At 38.3% G+C, this 18,893-nt stretch overlaps 1 protein-coding gene across 3 annotated transcripts in view; it reads left to right on the top strand.

Annotated features, from left to right (window-relative positions):
- Positions 1–18,893, top strand: part of SLC23A1 (solute carrier family 23 member 1) — a 36,423-nt gene that overhangs the window by 11,440 nt on the left and 6,090 nt on the right. For all 3 annotated transcript variants that reach the window (XM_043983669.1, XM_043983668.1, XM_043983670.1), the window contains exon 14: positions 6,233–6,485. In XM_043983669.1, coding sequence (XP_043839604.1) covers positions 6,233–6,480 — 248 coding nt within the window. In that variant the 3' untranslated portion in view covers positions 6,481–6,485. The remainder of the gene's footprint in view (positions 1–6,232; positions 6,486–18,893) is intronic.

The raw sequence follows: 18,893 nt of genomic DNA, 5'->3' as shown, positions 1-18,893 counted from the left end.
CACACACACAAAAGAAGCATATTCATGCCCAGTTTCTTGGAGGGTAGTTGGAGAGACACCTAAGAAGAGAAAGCGTGATGGCCCTAGTTTTGGGAAAGCTTAAAGCATGGTTAAGGAGATAAAATTCACATGTGGAACAATAGGAAACTAAGAGATGAGATAGAATAAAATACTTAGATGCTTTCAAACTATACATGGGGCAGCTAGATGGTGCAGTGGATAAAGCAACAGCCCTCAGACACTTGATACTTACTAGCTGTGTGACCCTGGGCAAGTCACTTAACCCCAATTGCCTCACCAAAAAAAAAAAAAAAGGTAATCCAAAGTATACATAAATGATATAACAATAATAAAAAATAATAATTAGATATTAAATTATATATCATAATAATAGCTTATATATAGCACTTTAAGGTTTGCAAAGTGCTTTAACCACAACTCTTTGATGTGGATGCTCTCATATTATTTCTACTTTACAGATGAGAAAACTGAAGTTAAAAACAGAGGTTAAATGACTTGCCTAGGTCCATGTAGCTAGTATGTATCTGAGGCAGAATTTAAAACTAGGTCTTCCTGAGTCCACATCCAGCACCCGGACATTGTGCCATCTAATCTCCTCTATAGGAGAGCACAGATCTAGAAAGATCTAGTCCAATCCTCCCCCATCCCCCAACACACTTTATAATTGAAGAAACTGGAATTCAAAGTCAGGTCCTATAAATTTTAGTGCCCTGATCTTTCCACTGTATCACACTGCCTCTTGGGGGGAGGCTGGAGTGGTCAGGGAAGGCTTCCTGGAGGAAATAGTCCTTCAGCTGAACCTTGAATGACAGAACCACATTCATGCTGTTGAGTGCTCCAAAGAACTGCCAGGAGCAGACAGGGTGTGGTAAAGGGAAGGGAAAAATACAACCCGGGAGTCCACCCTTATTGACAACCAACAGAAGCCTCCAATTAGGCCCAGAGTCTGCATGGCTTCTTTGGAAGATTTGTGGGAATGTAGGCTAGATACTACAGGTTCAGATCAAATGATTTTGTTGGATTTCTCTGTAACGCTGCTCGGGTCCTTACTCAGGCTGCCACTGCTGCTGGGCTTGCCACTGATTGTGTGATTATCATCAGTGAATGGCAGGATTCACAGCAGGCTCCTTTCAATACTGCCAGATATGGAAGGATCTGGTGGGATGAACCTGTTCTGTATAATTATCTGTTGCTCCGGCAGGCTTGTTGCCATGGTACCCAATCAGCCATAGAGACCAGAGGAGACAAAATTGGAGGGAGGGAGAGGAGGGAGGGAGGGGTAGAGAGAATGAGGAGAGAGGAGAACGAGAGAGAGAGAGAGAGAGAGAGAGAGAGAGAGAGAGAGAGAGAGAGAGAGAGAGAGCGCAACAGCCTCTGTCTGTATAATGTCCCTGGGGTAGAGCAGGAAGTAAGCAGTAGCTGAGTCTTGGCTGCAGCAGGATTTATGAGACACCAAGGAAGATGAGAAAAAGGGAGCAGGGTGAAATACCCAATCTGCATCAGAATCTTTAGTCAGCTATTCAAACAGAATGGCCAATAATTGTCATGTCATCCAATAAAATGTGCCTTCAGGTGCCCCTGTTCCTTCACATCAGTCGACACTTACCTCACACTGAAATTCCTCGCCCTGAATTCTACCATTCCCTTTTGAATTTGTATCTGCCTATCTATAGGCCAGTTGTTTCATACTGATGCAATCAAGTCAACAAATCTCGATTCAGCATGCGTTGTGTTTTGGCCTTGTGCTGGGTGCTGTGTGTGATAGAAAGGAAAAGATAATCCCTGTTTTAAAGGATTTTACAGTCCGGTGCCAAAGTCAAGATATACTTGAAACAGTAGAAGACAGAGAATGGCCGACCCCAAGGTATATAGTGAAAAAACACTTGGTCCCCTGAATTTGAATCCCAGTTCTGACACTTATGAACTATATGACTACAAGCAAGACTCATTTCCCCGCTCTTTGCTCAGTCTCTTTATCTGTAGCATGGGGATAATAATACCTAAATTTTCTATCTATTTCACAAGGCAAGGAAAGCAATCGATCAGCAAGTAATGTTTATTCAATGCCTATTGTGAGCCAGGCACTGTGCTGGCTGCTAGAGGTTCGAAGACAAAAGCTTGTGTTCTAACATGGGAGACAATGAGCACATATATGGGTTTATACAAGCAGTTACAAGTTAACCTTAGGGAGGGTGGAGGAAGAAAGCCCTAGTACTCTGTATTGTCTAAGGTGCAATATAAAATTATTATTACATAGTAAGTGCCAAAGGAATTGAGTGAAAGGAAAGGCATCAGTGAGGATGGGCTGAAGTTGTCAGGAAAGACTTCATACAAGAAGCAGGCTTTGAAGGATATGTGAGATGTTGAGGTAGAGAGGAACAGGGAGGATATTACGTGCAGGGATGGCAGAAGTAAGAGACTGGATGCAGGAATATGGTGGACAGCTTGGGCAGGGAAGACACAGATTGCAGAGGAATCTGAATCCTCACAAATTCACCATAGTAGAGGCAGCTTCCTCCTACCTAGTCTGCTGTTCCTCCTCTCTTGGTACCCATCCCACTCTTCTTTCAAAAGCCACATCCTTAAAGGATATGAACAGGCAGTTTTCAGACAAAGAAATCAAAGCTGTCTATAGTCATATGAAAAAAATGCTCTAAATCACTATTGATCAGTGAAATGCAAATTTAAAAACTGAGACATAACCTCACACCTATCAAAGTGACAAATATAATTATTTCCCCCCCAGGGCAATGAGGGTTAAGTGACTTGCCAGGATCACATAGCTAGTAAGTGTCAAGTGTCCTGAGGCCAGATTTGAACTCAGGTCCTCCTGAATCTAGGACTGGTGCTTTATCCACTGCACCACCTAGCTTCCCCCTTCAGAGTGGCAAATACAACCAAAAAGGAAAATATTGGATTTTGGAGAGGATATGGGAAAACTGGGGCACTAATCCACTGTTGGTAGAGTTGTGAACTGATCCAAACATTCTGGAACTATTCTCAAAGGGCTATAAAACTGTATACCCTTTGATCCAGCAGTAACTCTGCTAGGTTTATATCCCAAAGACATCCAAAAAAAAGAGAAAAAGACTTATTTGTACAAAAATATTTATAGCAGCTCTTTTTGTGGTAGCAAAGAATTAGAAATCAAAGGAATGCCCATCAGCTGGGGAATGGCTAAACAAACTGTGGCATGTCATTGTGATGGAATATTATTGTGCTATAAGAAATGACAAGTAGGATAATTTCAGAAAGTCCTGGAAAGACTTGTATGAACTGATGTATAGTGAAGTGAGAAGAACCAGGAGAATATTGTATACCGTGACAGCAATATTGTTTGATAAAGAACTGTGAATGACAACTATTCTCAGCAATACAATGATCTAAGACAATCCCAAAGGACTAATGATGAGGCATACTATCAACCTCCAAAGAAAGAACCTATATTGCTTGAACACAGACTGAAACATGCATTTTTCACTTTCATTTTTTCTTTTATCCAAGTTTTCTTATACAAAATGACTAATATGGTAATGTTTTACATAATTGCACATGTATAACCTTTATCTGATTGCTTACTACCTCAGGGGTGGGGGAAGGAAGGGAGCGAAGAAGAGATAGAATGTGGAACTCAAAAATGTAAATAAAAATGTTTATAAATTTTTTAAAAAGATTCACATCCTTGGAGCAGCTGGGTGTACAGTGGATAGAGCACTAGCCCTGGAATCAGGAGGACCTGAGTTCAAATCTTGCCTTAGACATTTACTAGCTGTATGACCCTGGGCAAATCACTTAACCCAGATTGCCTCCCCCACAAAAAAAGGATTTACCTCCTTTATGAAATGTCTTTCCTTCCTCTGACCTTCAATGAAAGTTACTTTCTATTACTTGGCAAATTCTACTGTGTATTTTTATTCATCTTTTTAGATATATAATTCTTTTCATCTAGACTTCAAACTTCTTGAAAGCTAGGGATTCTGTATAATTTATCTTTCCAGATATCCCCCAGTACATTGTTATGAAGTAGATGCTAAATGAACATTTGTGGGTGATGATGATAAAGAATGTTTCAACATCATCAACATTGATATTTTGCATGACTATATATATATTTATATATATAATCTATAACAAGTGCTTGCCTTCTTAAGGAGAGGAAAGGGAAGGGAGGGAGGGAATTTAAAACTCAAAAATTATTTTTTAAAATGAATGTTAAAGGGGCAGCTAGGTGGCGCAGTGGATAAAGCACCGGCCCTGGATTCAGGAGTTCCTGAGTTCAAATTCGGCCTCAGACACTTGACACTTACTAGCTGTATGACCCTGGGCAAGTCACTTAACCCCCATTGCCCCGAAAAAACCAAAACAAAACAAACAAACAAACAAAACCAAAATGAATGTTAAGGGGGCGGCTAGGTGGCACAGTGGATAGAGCACCAGCCCTTGGATTCAGGAGGACCTGAGTTCAAATATGGCCTCAGAAACTTGACACTTACTGTGTGACCCTGGCCAAGTCACTTAACCCCACTGCCCTGCCCCCCCCCCCAAAATGAACGTTAAAAACTGTTTTTACATGTAACTGAGAAAAATAAAATAAAAACATTCTTTTTAAAAGATTTATTAACTTTTTTCTGTTCCTTGTTACTCAGATGAATCAGGTTAAACAATTAGAAAGTGTCTATTTCAAATCTACTACTTTCTTGCTGAGGAAATTGCTTCTGGCAGGGCTATTCTTTTGGAGTTTTCAAAATTCTTTTTTCTTTGTTTTGTTTTGTTTTTTGGGATGATGAGGGTTAAGTGACTTGCCCAAAGTCACACAGCTAGTACATGTTAAGTGTCTGAGGCCAAATTTGAACTCAGGTCCTCCTGAATCCAGTGCTAATGCTTTATCTCCTGGGCCACCTAGCTGCCCCCCTGCTTATACCTTTTGACCATTTATCAATTAGGGAATGACTTATATTCTTATAAATCTGACTCAGTTCTCTATATATTTGAGAAACTAGGCCTTTATCAGAGACACTTGTTGCAAAATTTCCCCCCTGGTTTTCTGCTTTCTTTTTAATTTCAGTTGCATGGATTTTGTAAGTGCAAAAACTCTTCAATTTCATATAATCAAAATGATCTATTTTATACTTTGTAATGGTCTTTATATATTGTTTGGTCCTAAATTCTTCCTTTACCCATAGATCTGACAGATAAACTATTCCATGATCTCCTAATTTGTTTTTAGTATTACCCTTTATGTGTAAATCACATATTCATTTTGACCTTATCTTGGTAGACAATGTGAGATGCTGTCTTATAGTTTGTTTCTGCCATACTATTTTTTCAAATAATGAGTTTTTTGTTCCAAAAGCTTGGATCTTTTGGTTTATCATATACTATATTACTATGGTCATTTAGTATAATGTATTGTGTCCCTAAGCTTCTCTGTTTCTTAGTACCAAATTATTTTGATAATTACTGCTTTATATTAGTTTAAGATCTGACATGGCTAGACCATCTTCCCTCACATTTTTTCATTGATTCCCTTAATATCCTTGACCTTTTGTTTTTCCAGATGAGTTTTATTTTTATTTTTTAGCCTAAAAAATGATTTGTTGGTAATTTGGTATGGCACTGAATAGATGAATTTAGGTAGAATTGTCATTTTATTCTATTGGCTCAGGCTACCCATGAGCAATTAATATTTTCCAGTTTTTTAGATCTGACTTTTTCACATGAAAAGTGTTTTATAATTGTATTCATATAGTTCCTGGTTTGTCTTGACAGGTAGAGTCCTACATATTTTCTATTGTCTACAGTTATTTTAATGGAATTCTCTTTCTGTCTTTTGCTGCTGGAGTTTATAGTTTATATATAGAAATGTTGATGATTTGCATAGGTTTATTTTGTATCCAGTTGTTAATTATTTCCACTAGTGTTTTAGTTGATTTTCTAGGTATTTTCTCTAAGAATACCATCATATCATCTGCAAAGAGTGATAGTTTTATTTCCTCATTGCCTATTCCAATTCCTTCTATTTCTTTTTTCTTATCTTATTGCTATAGCTAGCATTTCTAGTACAATATTGAATAACAGAGGTGATCATGGGTATCCTTGGTTCACCCCTGGCAGGGCTACTCTTACCTAAAACGTAGGAGTAGATATGTCCTGGCTAATCTAATACACAGTGTGGTACCCAAGTAAAAGATGGGATATTGTCCTTTTCCAGGGAGCCCGGAGGAAAGGGGACTGGTACAATGGAAAGCTGGAGCCCATGCCAACAGTGAGACCTCTGCAAGCCTGAAGAGTTATGACTTTCCTATTGGCATGAACACAATCCAAAAGATGGCCTTCTTGAAGTACATCCCCATCTGTCCCGTCTTCAAGGGCTTTTCCACAAAGCCACGAGAACAGCCTCCCACTCCAGAGGACACTCCAGAAAACAGAGACATCCCATCTCTAAGCACCAAGGTCTGAGAAAGGTAGGGATGCATGTATACATTCTGAAGCTCCACTAGAATAACCTCAAGATCCAAACATCTGTATTTAAGGGAATGCTGAAATCTCATCTAAGTGACTTACTTGCCTGTAACAGCCTGGGAGAGGAAGTAGGGGGATGTATTAGGGAGAATGATTTTCACTGAAAGGAAATGTGTGGATATTTTAAATTTGTGTACTTTCAGGTCAGATACAACATTGAGGGGCGGGGAATAGTCTAACATTGGCTGCCATCTTTTCATAGTGCTAAATGTATAATTAAAAGTCCCTGTTGTCTTGAGATCATGTGGTCATAGTAAGCAACAATGGGAGCTCATCATTCAAAATGCAGTGAATTGTGGGGCAGCTAGGTGGCACAGTGGATAAAGCACCGACCCTGGATTCAGGAGGACCTGAGTTCAAATCCGACCTCAGACACTTGAAACTTACTAGCTGTGTGATCCTGGGCAAGTCACTTAACCCTCATTGCCTTGCCCCCCCCCCCCAATCAACTTTAAAAAAAAATGCATTGAGTTGGGTGTTAACAAATGGATGAAAAGAGCATTGAAATGTTTACCATGTGCTTGTGACACAAACACAAAACCAAAGCCAACCCCCTGCTTAAAGAAGTTTATGTCCTAATAGGGGGAGAACAAAATATAGGGCAATGGTGGCCCAGGGCTTGACATTTTGGTCTCAAAGTTATTGGGATGGTGAGACCATAGGGGAGTAGACTCTCTTCCAGACAGACCTCTTCCAGAACAATGATAGAATTTATTAGATCATGGTTCCAGAACTGGAAGAGAGGAAAGGGTAGGAATGTGAAGACCATTGAGGTTGAGAAGATGAAGGTGAAATAGGAAGTGAAGTGAAGCATGGCTGAGAAGGCAGTTAAGATAGTAGCACCTCAGGGACGAAGTTCTGCCAACAAAAGAGTTAAAAAAAAACTTCGAGGGCACATTTACATTTTTAAAAAATTTATATTGGGCAGCTAAGTGGCACAGTGGATAAAGCACTGGCCCTGGATTCAGGAGGTCCTGAGTTCAAATCCGACCTCAGACACTTGACACTTACTAGCTGTGTGACCTTGGGCAAGTTACTTAACCCTTATTGCCCCACAAAAAAAAATTTTTTATATTACTTTATATGTCTTTTATTTTTACATTAATCATTTTAACAGGATTCTAGACTGAACCTAGACTGATAGAGAGGAAGGTTTCACACTCTCTTTTCCATGTTTCATTACTCAGAGTTCAACTTGCTTTTAGTGACTGTTCATTTACATAGCTGTGGTTATTGTGTATCGTGTTTGTCTTGATTCTGTAGCACTTCATACAAATCTTAACTATGTTTCCCTGAATTCTTCCTATTTGTCATTTCTTACTGCCTACTCATCCTGCCCTTACATCCTTATGCCATCAGTTTTTCAATCATTCTCCAACTGAGGGGAAATGACTTTGTTTCCACTGCTTTGCTATCACAAAGGCTGCTGCTATGAATATTTTGGTATATATCAAAACTTCGTTTCTGTATTTTACTTTCTAGAGGTAATGTGCTCAATAGTGGATTTCTGGGTCAGAGTATGGACAATCAAATTATTTTTCTTGCATAACTACAAATTGCTATTGAAGTGGGGATTGGACTTGACAGCTCCATCAACAATGCATGAGTGGACCCTTCCACACTGGCTGTTGCTATTTTTTGTCATGCTTTCTAATTTGCATAATGTAAGATAAAACTTCAGTACTCTTTTTTTGGGGGGGGGTGTGAAGCAATTCAGGTTAAGTGACTTGCCCAGGGTCACACAGCTAGTAAGTGTCAAGTGTCTCAGACCTGATTTGAACTCAGGTCCTCCTGAATCCAGGGCCAGTGCTCTATCCACTGAGCCACCTAGCTGCCCCCAGTACTTTTAAAAATTAGCACATTTCTTAGTGCATATATTTTTTAACATTTTAATTTATTATTTTTAACTTTTTCTTTTTAATTTTGAGTTCCAAATTGTTTCCATCCTCTCCTCCAACTCAATGAGAAGGCAAGCAATAGTATATCAACTATACATGTGAAATCATGCAAAACATATTTCTATATGAGCCATATTTTTTAAAGTAAGAAAAATAGAGACAATTATATTTCAATTTGCACTCAGAGTTCATCAGTTCTCTTGAGGTGGGTAGCATTTTTTTCATTATGAGTCCTTTGGAATTGTCTTGATCAGAGTAGCCAAGTCTTTCCCAGTCAATCATTGTTACAAGATTGATGTTACTGTGCACAGTAATCTCCTAGGTTCATCTCACTTTACTTTGCATCAGTTCAAATAGGTTTTGCCATGTTTTTCTGAAACCCCCTCCTCCTTGTTATTTCTTAGAGCAAAATAGCATTCCATCACAATTATAAGTCACAACTTGTTCAGTCATTCCCTAATTGATGAGCATCTTTTCAATTTCTAATTTTTTGCCACCACACAAAAAAAAAATCTGCTATAAGTATTTTTATACAAATAGGTCCTTTCTCCACACCCCCTTTTTTTCAGTGAGGCAATTGGGGTTAAGTGACTTGCCCAGGGTCACACAGCTAGTAAGTGTTTAGTGTCTGAGGCCGGATTTGAACTCAGGTACTGCTGACTCCAGGGCCAGTGCTCTATCCACTGCACCACCTAGCTGCCCCTCCTTTCCCCTTTTTTATGCCGTCTTTGGGATACAGACCTAGTAGTGGTATTGCTGGGTCAAAGGGTAGGCACAGTTTTATAGCCTTTTGGTCATAGCTCCTGATGGTTCTCCAGAATGTTTTGACCAGTTCACTACTCCACCAGTAGTTCATTAGTGTACCTGTTTTTCCCTCATCCCCTCCAGTATTTGTTATTTCTGATAGGTGTGAGATGGTACCTCAGAGTTAGAGTTTCTCTAACCAGTAGGTATTTAAAGCATTTTTATATGACTAAAATAACTGATTTCTTCTTCTGAAAACTGCGTGGTTTACACCTTGTCTTGACCATTTACCAATGGGGGAAGGGGGGGGGGGGTGGCGCAGCTAGATGGAGCAGTGGATAGAGCACTGGTCCTGGAGTCAGGAGTACCTGAGTTCGAATCCGGCCTCAGACACTTGACACCTTCTGGCTGTGTGACCCTGGGCAAGTCACTTAACCCCCACTGCCCCACACAAAAAAATTTAAAAACAAAACCAATTGGGGAATGACTTTTATTTTTAGACATTTGACTCAGTTTTTATACTTGATACATATTTGAGAAATGAAGCCTTCATCAGACAAACTTGCCATAAAAAATGTTGATATGGGCAGCTAGATGGAGCAGTGGATAGAGCACCGGCCCTGCAGTTAGGAGTATCTGAGTTCAAATCCGGTCTCAGACACTAACACTTACTAGCTGTGTGACCCTGGGCAAGTCACTTAACCCCAACTGCCTCACTAAACAAACAAACAAAAACAAAAAAATGTTGATATTACTTCATTGTCTATGGTATCTTTTAGCATAATGTAGTTTCCCTTTTAATTAGGTCTGTTTTCAATCCCAAAGGACTAATGATACAAGGCATATTCTCTACTGCCAAAGAAAGAACTGATATTGACTGAACACAGACTGAAACAGGCTATTTTTCACTTTCATTTTTTTCTTTTATTCAAGTTTTCTTAGGCAAAATGACTAATATGGTAATGTATGCACATGTATAACCTATATCTGACTCATGGAGATGGGAGGAGAGAAAGGGAAGGAGGGATAGAATTTGGACCTCAAAACTTTAAATAAAAATGTTTATTGTTATTAAAAATAAAATTAAATGTGATCGGCTATTTGCAAAAGGGTTTTTAAAAAATAGGTCTGTTTTGGTTTTGCTTTGTCTGAGATCACGATTGCTTTCCCCTGTCTTTTTTACTTTAGCTGAAGGCATAATGGATTCTGCTCCAGCCCCTTAACTCTGGGTCTTTCTGTTTTAAGTGTGTCTCTGTAAACATTTTCGGATTCTGGTTTCTAATCCATTCTGCTATTTGCTTCCATTTTATGAATGAGCTAATTCCATTCATATTCACAGTTGTTTCATTTCTATACATAACCAAGTGTATATACTCTTCCCTCTTTGAACCAATTCCAGTGAGAGTGAGGTTCAAGCATTGCCTGCCACCCTCCACAATTTTCCTCACCCATTGTAAAAGCTCTTATTTACACACCTTACATTCTACTTCAACCTTCCCTTCTCCAGTGCATCCCTCTTTGTCATCCTCTTTTTTTTTGGAGATCATTTCAATATGACTCATACCCATGCCTTCTATTTAAACTCCTTTTAACTACCTTAATAATTACAACATTCTTAGGAGTTACATGTGTTATCTTCCCACATCTGAATGTAAACAGTTTAACTTTACTTAGTTCTTTATGATTATTCTTTCATGTTTACCTTTTTATGCTTCTCTTGAGTCTTCTGCACTAAATGTCAGATTTTCTATTTAGTTCTCATCATTTCATCAGAAATGCTTGGGTGGGGGGGGGTGCGGCTAGATGGCACAGTGGATAAAGCACTGGCCCTGGATTCAGGAAGTACCTGAGTTCAAATCCGGTCTCAGACCCTTGACACTTACTAGCTGTGTGGACCCTGGGCAAGTCACTTAACCCCCATTGCCCTGAAAAAAAAAAAAAGAAGAAGAAATGCTTGAAAGCCCTCTATTTCATTAAATATTCATTTCTCCTCCTGCATGATTATATTCAGTTTTGCTGGGTAGGTTATTCTTGATTGTAATCCTAGCTTCTTTGCTTTGTGGAATATCTTCCAAGCCCTAGATTTCTTGAACATGGAAGCCACTAAATCTTGTGTGATCCTCACTGTGGATCCACAATATTTTAATTGTTTCTTTCTGGCTGCTTGAAGCTCTGAACTAGGAGCTCTGAAATTTGGCTACAATATTCCTAGGGGTTTTCATGATGGGATCTCTTTCAGAAGGTGATCAGTGAATTTTTTCAATTTCTATTTTACTCTCTGGATCTAAGATATTGGGGCAGTTTTCCTTTACAATTTCTTTTGTTTTGTTTTGTTTGGGCAATGAGGGTTAAGTGATTTGCCCAAGGTCACACAGCTAGTGTCAAGTGTCTGAGGCCAGATTTGAACTCAGGTCCTCCCGACTCCAGGGCCTGTGCTTTATTCACTGTGCCACTGAGCTGCCCCCTACAATTTCTTTAAATATGAAGTCTTTCTTTGATAATGGCTTTCGAGTAGCCTAATCTTAAATTATCTCTCCTCAATCTATTTTCCAGGTCAGTTGTTTTTCTGATGAAATATTTAATTTTCTTCTACTTTATTTAGCTTTTTGACTTTGTTTTTTCTTAAATGACTCTTTAAAAAAAAAATTAGAATGCTTTTATGTACTATTTTTTTTTTTGCTCTTTATTTATTTTATTTTCCAGTTACATGTAAGGGTACTTTTCAACATCTCATTTTCATAAGATTTAGAGTTCAAATTTTTCTTCCTCCCTCCCCCCTCCACAAGATTGCAACCAGGTTATATATGTACAATTCACAAGTGTTCTTTATATCAGTTCTTTCTATAGGGGTGTATAGTAAGCTTCCTCATTAGTTCCTTGGGATTGTCTGGATCATTGCATTGCTGAGAGTAGTTAAGTCACCCACAATTGCTCATTGAACAATACTGCTGTTCACTATGCACAATGTCCTCCCAGCTCTGCTCACTTCACTATACATTGATGTTCATTAGTCTTTCCAGGTTTTTCGGGGATCATCCTGTTGTCATTTCCTGTAGCACAAGACCATTCCACTATAATCACATAGCACAGCTTTTTCCATCATTCCTCAATTTGATGGACATTCCCTTGATTCTCAGTTCTTAGCCTCCAACAAGAGTTGCTATATGTACTATTTTTTTAATGGGGTAATGAGGGTTAAGTGACTTGCCCCAGGGTCACACATCTAGTAAATGTCAAGTGTCTGAGGTGAGATCTGAACTCAGGTACTCCTGAATCCAGGATTGGTGCTTTATCCAATGATCCACCTAGCTGCCCGACTTTGTTGTTTCTTGAAGTCTTTTGTCCATTTGCCCCAATTCTAACATTTAAGGAATTTTTTCAGTGAGTTTTACCTCTTTTTCCATTTGGCTGTTTCTAATTTATAAGGGTTTTTTTTTTTCTTCAGTGAATTTCTGTATCTCTTTAACCATTGGGACAATTCTGGGTTTTAAGGTGATATTTTCTTTAGTATTTTTGTTGCCTCTTTTACCAGTTGTTAATTCTTTTTTTTCCCCATAAAAGTATTTGTATTATTTTCCAGTTACATGTAGAGATAGTTTTCAACATTTGGTTTTTATAAATATTTCTAGTTTCAAATTTTTCTCCCTCTCTTCCATTCCCTCCCCCCTCCCCAAGACAGCAAGCAATCTGATATAGGTTATATGTAACACATCACTTAAACATATTTCTGCATTAGTTATGCTGTGAAAGAAGAATCAGAGCAAAAAGGAAAAAACCTCAAAAACAAAAACAAAAAAAAAAATAGAAATAGTATGGTTCAATCTGCATCTGGATTTGGAGAGCATTTTCCATCATGACTTCTTTGGAACTATCTGACCATTGTATTGCTGAGAAATGTCAGGTCTATCATAGTTGATGAACACACAATGTTGTTGAGTACCATGTACAATGTCCTCCTGGTTCTGCTCATCTCACTCAGCATCAGTTCATGCAAGTCCTTCCAGGTTTCTCTGAAATCCATCTGCTCATTTCTTACAGCACAATAGTATTCCATTACATTCATATACCACAACTCGTTTCAGCCCATTCCCCAATTAATGAGCATCCCCTCATTTCCAATTCCTTGCCACACAAAAAGAGCAAGCTATAAATATTTTAGTTACATGTGGGTCCTTTTCCCTTGTTTAAGATCTCTTTGGGAAAAAGACCTAATAGTGATATTGACTGAGTTCAAAGGGTATGCACAGCTTTATAGCCCTTTGGGCATAGTTCCTAATTACTCTCCAGAATGGTTGGATCAGTTCACAATTTTTTCCACAGCTTTTCCAACATTTATTATTTTCCTTTTTTTGTCCTATTAGCTAATCTGATAGATGTCAGGTGGTACCTCAAAGTTGCTTTAATTTGCATCTCTCTAATCAATAGTGATTTAGAGTATTTTTTCATACAGCAATAGATAGCTTTGATTTCTTCATCTGAAAACTGGTCATAGCCTTTGACTATTTCTCAATTGGGGAATGACTTGGATTCTTATAAATTCAATTTAGTTTCCGATATATTTTAGAAATGAGACCTTTATCAGAAGTACTGGCTATAAAATTTGTTTCCCAGTTTCCTGCCTCCCTTCTAATTTTGGATGCATTGCTTCTGTTTGTACAAAACTTTAAATTTAATGTAATCAAAATCACTCATTTTGCATTTCATATTATTTCTCTATCTCTTGTTTGGTCATAAACTGTTCTCCTTTCCATAATCTGAGAGGTAAACTATTCCTTCCTCTCCTAATTTACCTATGGCATCACCTTTTATATCTAAATCATGTACCCATTTTGACCTTATTTTAGTATAAGGTGTAAAATGTTGGTCTATGTGTAGTTTCTGCCACACTATCTTCCAGTTTTCCCAGCAGTTTTTGTCAAATACTGAGTTCCTATCCCAGAAGCTGGAGTCTTTGGGTTTATCAAACAGTACATTATAAAGTCATTTACTACTGTGTCTCCTGTATCTAACCTATTCCATTGATCCACCACTCTATTTCTTAGCCAGTACCAAATAATTTTGATGACTGCTGCTTTATAGTAAAGCTTCAGATTTGGTACAGCTAGCCCACTTTCCTGTGCATTTTTTTTTTTCATTATTTCCCTTGATATTCTTGACCTTTTTTTCCAGATGAACTTTTTTTTTTCTAGCTCATAAAAAAATAATTTTTAGGTAGTCTGGATTGGTATGACACTGAATAATTAAATTATTTTGGTAGAATGTCATTTTTATATTATTTCTGCCTATCCATGAGCAACTGATATTTTTTCCAATTATTTAGATTTGATTTGATTTGTGTGAAAAGTATTTTGTAATTGTGTTTATAGAGTTCCTGGGTTTTGGTCTTGGCAAGTAGAACTCCCAAGTTCTTATATTGTCTACTGTTACTTTATTGTTTTGTTTTTATTTTGGTGAGGCAATTGGGTTAAGTGACTTGCCCAGGGTCACACAGCTAATAAGTGTCAAGTGTCTGAAGCTGGATTTGAACTCAGGTCCTCCTGACTCCAGGGCCAGTGATGTATCCTTTGCTCCACCTAGCTGAGTCCTCTACTGTTTAATTTAAATGGAATTTCTCTATCTCTTGATGCTGGACTTTGTTGGGTCATGTATAGAAATCTGATGATTTATGTGGATTTATTTTCTATCCTGCAACTTTGCTAAAGTTGTTAATCGTTCAAGTAATTTTTTAGGTCGATTTCTCTAGATTCTCTAAGATTATGCCATCATCTGAAAAGAGTGATAGTTTTGTTTCCTCCTTACCTGTTTCCAATTCCTTTAGATTCCTTTTTCTCTTATTGCTAAAGCTAATATTTCTAGTACAATATTTAAATAACAGAGGTGATAACGGACACCCCTGTTTTAACCTGATCCTAATAGATAATAAGCTTGCTGATGGTTTTAGGTAGATACTGCTTATTATTTTAGGAAAGCTCCATCTATTCCTATGGTCTCTAGTGTTTATTAGGAATGGGTGCTGTTTTGTCAAAAGCTGTTTCCCTGGCATCTATTGAGATAATCATATGATTTTGGTTAGTTTTCTTTTTGATGTGGTTGATTATGTTGATAGTTTTCCTAATGTTGAACCAGCCCTGCAGTTCCTGTATAAATCCCACCTGGTCATAGTGAATTATCCCGGTGATCACTTTCTGTAATCTCCTTCCTAATATCTTATTTAAGATTTTTGACATCAATATTCATTAGGAAATTGGTCTATAATTTTCTTTGTTTGGCTCTGCCCTGGTTTTGGTATCGCTACCATATTGTGTCAATAAAGGAATTTGTAGAACTCCTTCACCTATTGTCCCAAATAATTTGTATAATATTGGAATTAATTGTTCTTTAAATGTTTGGTAGAAGTCACTTGTAAACTCATCTGGCCCTGGAGATTTTTTCTTAGGGAGTTCATTAATGGCTTGTTCAATTTCTTTTTGTTTGTAATATAGGCTTGTTAATTCTTTTTTCATAATTTTCTTGAATCACTCATTTCTTTTCACAATTTCCCTCTAACACTTTTTTTTTTTTTTTTGGTGGGGCAAGGGGGGTTAAGTGACTTTCCCAGGGGTCACACAGCTAGTAAGTGTCAAGTGTCTGAGGCCGGATTTTGAACTCAGGTACTCCTGACTCCAGGGTCGGTGCTTTTAATCCACTGCGCCACCTAGTTGCCCCCCCTAAACATTTTTATATTCTTTAATTCTTCAGGAATTGTTGTTGGGGTGGGGTCCAATTCCCACTTTTCTTGAGGCTTTTTTGGGCAGCTCCTTTTCGCACTGTGTCATCTTCTGAGTTTATGTCTTAGTCTTCCCTGCCACCATGGTAGCTTTTAATAGTTAAAATTCTTTTTTTGTTTGTTACTTATTTTCCCAGCCCTATTTCTTAACCATAAATTTGGGGTCTGCCCACCCAGGGACAGGGAGGCATTATCTGAAGTTTCAGGCTTTATTATGCTACTGTTTTCCAGAGCTAGTTCTAGGGGTCTGCAAATTTTTTAGCACTTCTAAGATGGTGTGATCCTGGGAGAGTATGGCCACTGCTTCCTAGTCTGCACCCTGGTCTTTATCCAAGAAGGGTTCTTGTTCCCTAAAACTTCAAGTGCTATTGCTCCTCTTTGGTATTATGACCAGGACCCGTTACTCTGTAACCACCAATGCTCCTCTCTGGCCTTGGAACTTCGACCCAGAAATGTGAATGGGCAATAGTTGCCAATCAGCATCTGCTGTACTCAGTGCCAGTGGTGGGTCTTGTTATCTTTCTGGCCAGCTGTCTGACCCCCTGCCCCAGTACCACATCTGGCCTGAAATGCTTCTGAAGCTGCTGCTACTCACTACTGCTGCAGCAGCTGCAGAAAAGCCTCCACCTCAGTGATACAGACTTCTCTGGTTTCTTAAGTTGAAAAAATGTTTCAATTTGACCTTTTGTTGGCTCTGCCACTCCAAAATTTTGATTTGATGCATTAAAATTGTTTGGAGAAGAATATTAGGAGAGTTCAGCCTGGGTGGCTCTACCTCCCTAGTGTATATTTCACCTAGCACATCTTCTGGAATATGTTTTCATGTGGTCAATTGTAGTTGCAATTATTCTTTTGAAAATTGTTCACATTCTTTAACCACTTATCCATTGGGGATATATCCTAGTGTTGTTTGTACTAATTCTCGTGTTTTATATTTTTGCCGATTCTCTATATTTCTGACAGCAAACTTTTATTGGTGATATTTGATACAAATGTTTTTTCTACTTTTCCTTTTCCTTTTTCATTTATTTAATTCATGTAAAAACTTTGTGTGATCAGAATCATCTTCTTTTATAATCTTCCTCATCCCTTATCAAGAATTTTTCTAGCCATGGCCGTGAACAGCACCAGACCTAATTTTTTTTAATGCTGGGTCCTTTTGTATTCAAGTGATATATCCATTTTGCTTTTATTTCAATATATGGAGTTCTTCCCTCGGTAATGTATTCTTGGGACTGGATATAATTTCTACAATTCCAACTTGTATAATAACAATAGCAGCTTATATCTATATACTATTTTAAGGTTTGCAAGTGTTTTATATAATTCTTTTCAATCATCAATTATAAGAGCCCTATGAGATGATTATCTTCATATTCTGGATGAAGAAAAAAAGTTCATTTGCGGTTTAAGGACTTGCCCATTTGATATCATATTGTTAGTACAGTCAAAGGCAAGATTCACAACTAGACCATGCCTGATTCCAAGCCTAGCAATCTTTCCATGACAACCATACTGGCGCTTTCCAAGTTGGAGTTTGGTTTCAGCTGAGTATTAAGTAATTTTTAATCTTTTTGTTTCAACACCCCTGGATGACATATTAAGGCATTATATAGTCAAGAGTTCTGGTATAAATCTCTTCTTTTATTTCCTACATGGTCTCTTAAAATAGTGTTCTATCTATTTCACTGATATGTGGTCACTATGGCTCATGATAGATAATGAATCCACTTGTATCTGAAACTTCCTTGAGGAAAGATCTCTTTGTAAGTAAAAGATCCACAGCAGATGGCTGGGGCCAGTTAGAATGCTAAACTGTTACAATACAATAGAGGGGCAGCTAGGTGGCGCAGTGGATAGAGAATGGGGCCCTGGATTCAGAGGGACCAAAATTCAAATCCAGCCTCAGACACTTGACACTTATTAGCTGTGTGACCCTGGGCAAGTCACTTAACCCCAATTGCCTCACTCCCCCCCAAATTTTACATATATATATATATATATAGTATATATATATATATATAAAATAGAGACACAGTCATACTGCTGCTGAAGAATGAGTCAAACATAACTTCCCTGTTCCATAATCTGAGACTTCTTTTTAAAAATCCACATATTAGGGGGCAGCTAGGTGGCTCAGTGGATTAGAGCATTGGCCCTGGATTTAGGAGGACCTGAGTTCAAATCCAGCCTCAGACACTTAACACTTACTAGCTGTGTGACACTGGGCAAGTCACTTAACCCCAATTGCCTCACAAAAAAAACAAAAAACAAAACAATAAAAAATCCACATATTAGGGACAGCTAGATGGGCGCAATGGATAGAGCACCGGCCTGGATTCAGGAATACCTGAGTTCGAATCAGCCTCAGACATTTAACACTAGCTGTGTGACCCTGGGCAAGTCAGCTTAACCCCAATTGCCTCACCAAAAAAAAAAAAAAATCCACATATTAAACCTGGCTACCAAGGAACAAAGTATTTGAGGAGCTTATCCCTGATACCACTGATCAGGGGTTTGGGATCCTGATAACATGGGAAATTTGGGGGCAGATCCTACTCTTGACCAAACCCTCACAAGGTTTCTCCTCTTGAAGAAATGCTAAATAAGCCTCTAGATCATTTCCTTCTTGTGAATGCTGGAAAAATCCGATTTTGTCCTAGGGGACAGTGGGCAAGTAATGGATTTATTAGCAATGTTGGACTCAAGAGAATCTAAACAGGGTAAAACAAATATACAGGGTATTACTTTATAAAGAGCATGAACAGAGGGACACCATTGTGTGGAAGAAGGAAGCAAGTAGGATACTGATAGATAGTCCAACCAAAGATCTTACCGAGTATCCTTTGGGGATCCAGGTGAAAGGTAGTGAGCCCAACTATATCAGCTACCAACACGTTACATAAGAAAATGGAATGGGGGAAAGACTCCCAGCAGTCCAC

This window comes from Dromiciops gliroides, chromosome 2, assembly GCF_019393635.1.
Source record: "Dromiciops gliroides isolate mDroGli1 chromosome 2, mDroGli1.pri, whole genome shotgun sequence".
Classification (NCBI taxonomy): domain Eukaryota; kingdom Metazoa; phylum Chordata; class Mammalia; order Microbiotheria; family Microbiotheriidae; genus Dromiciops; species Dromiciops gliroides.
Note: the sequence above shows the minus strand (reverse complement) of the source record. Positions and strands in the feature narration are given on the sequence as shown.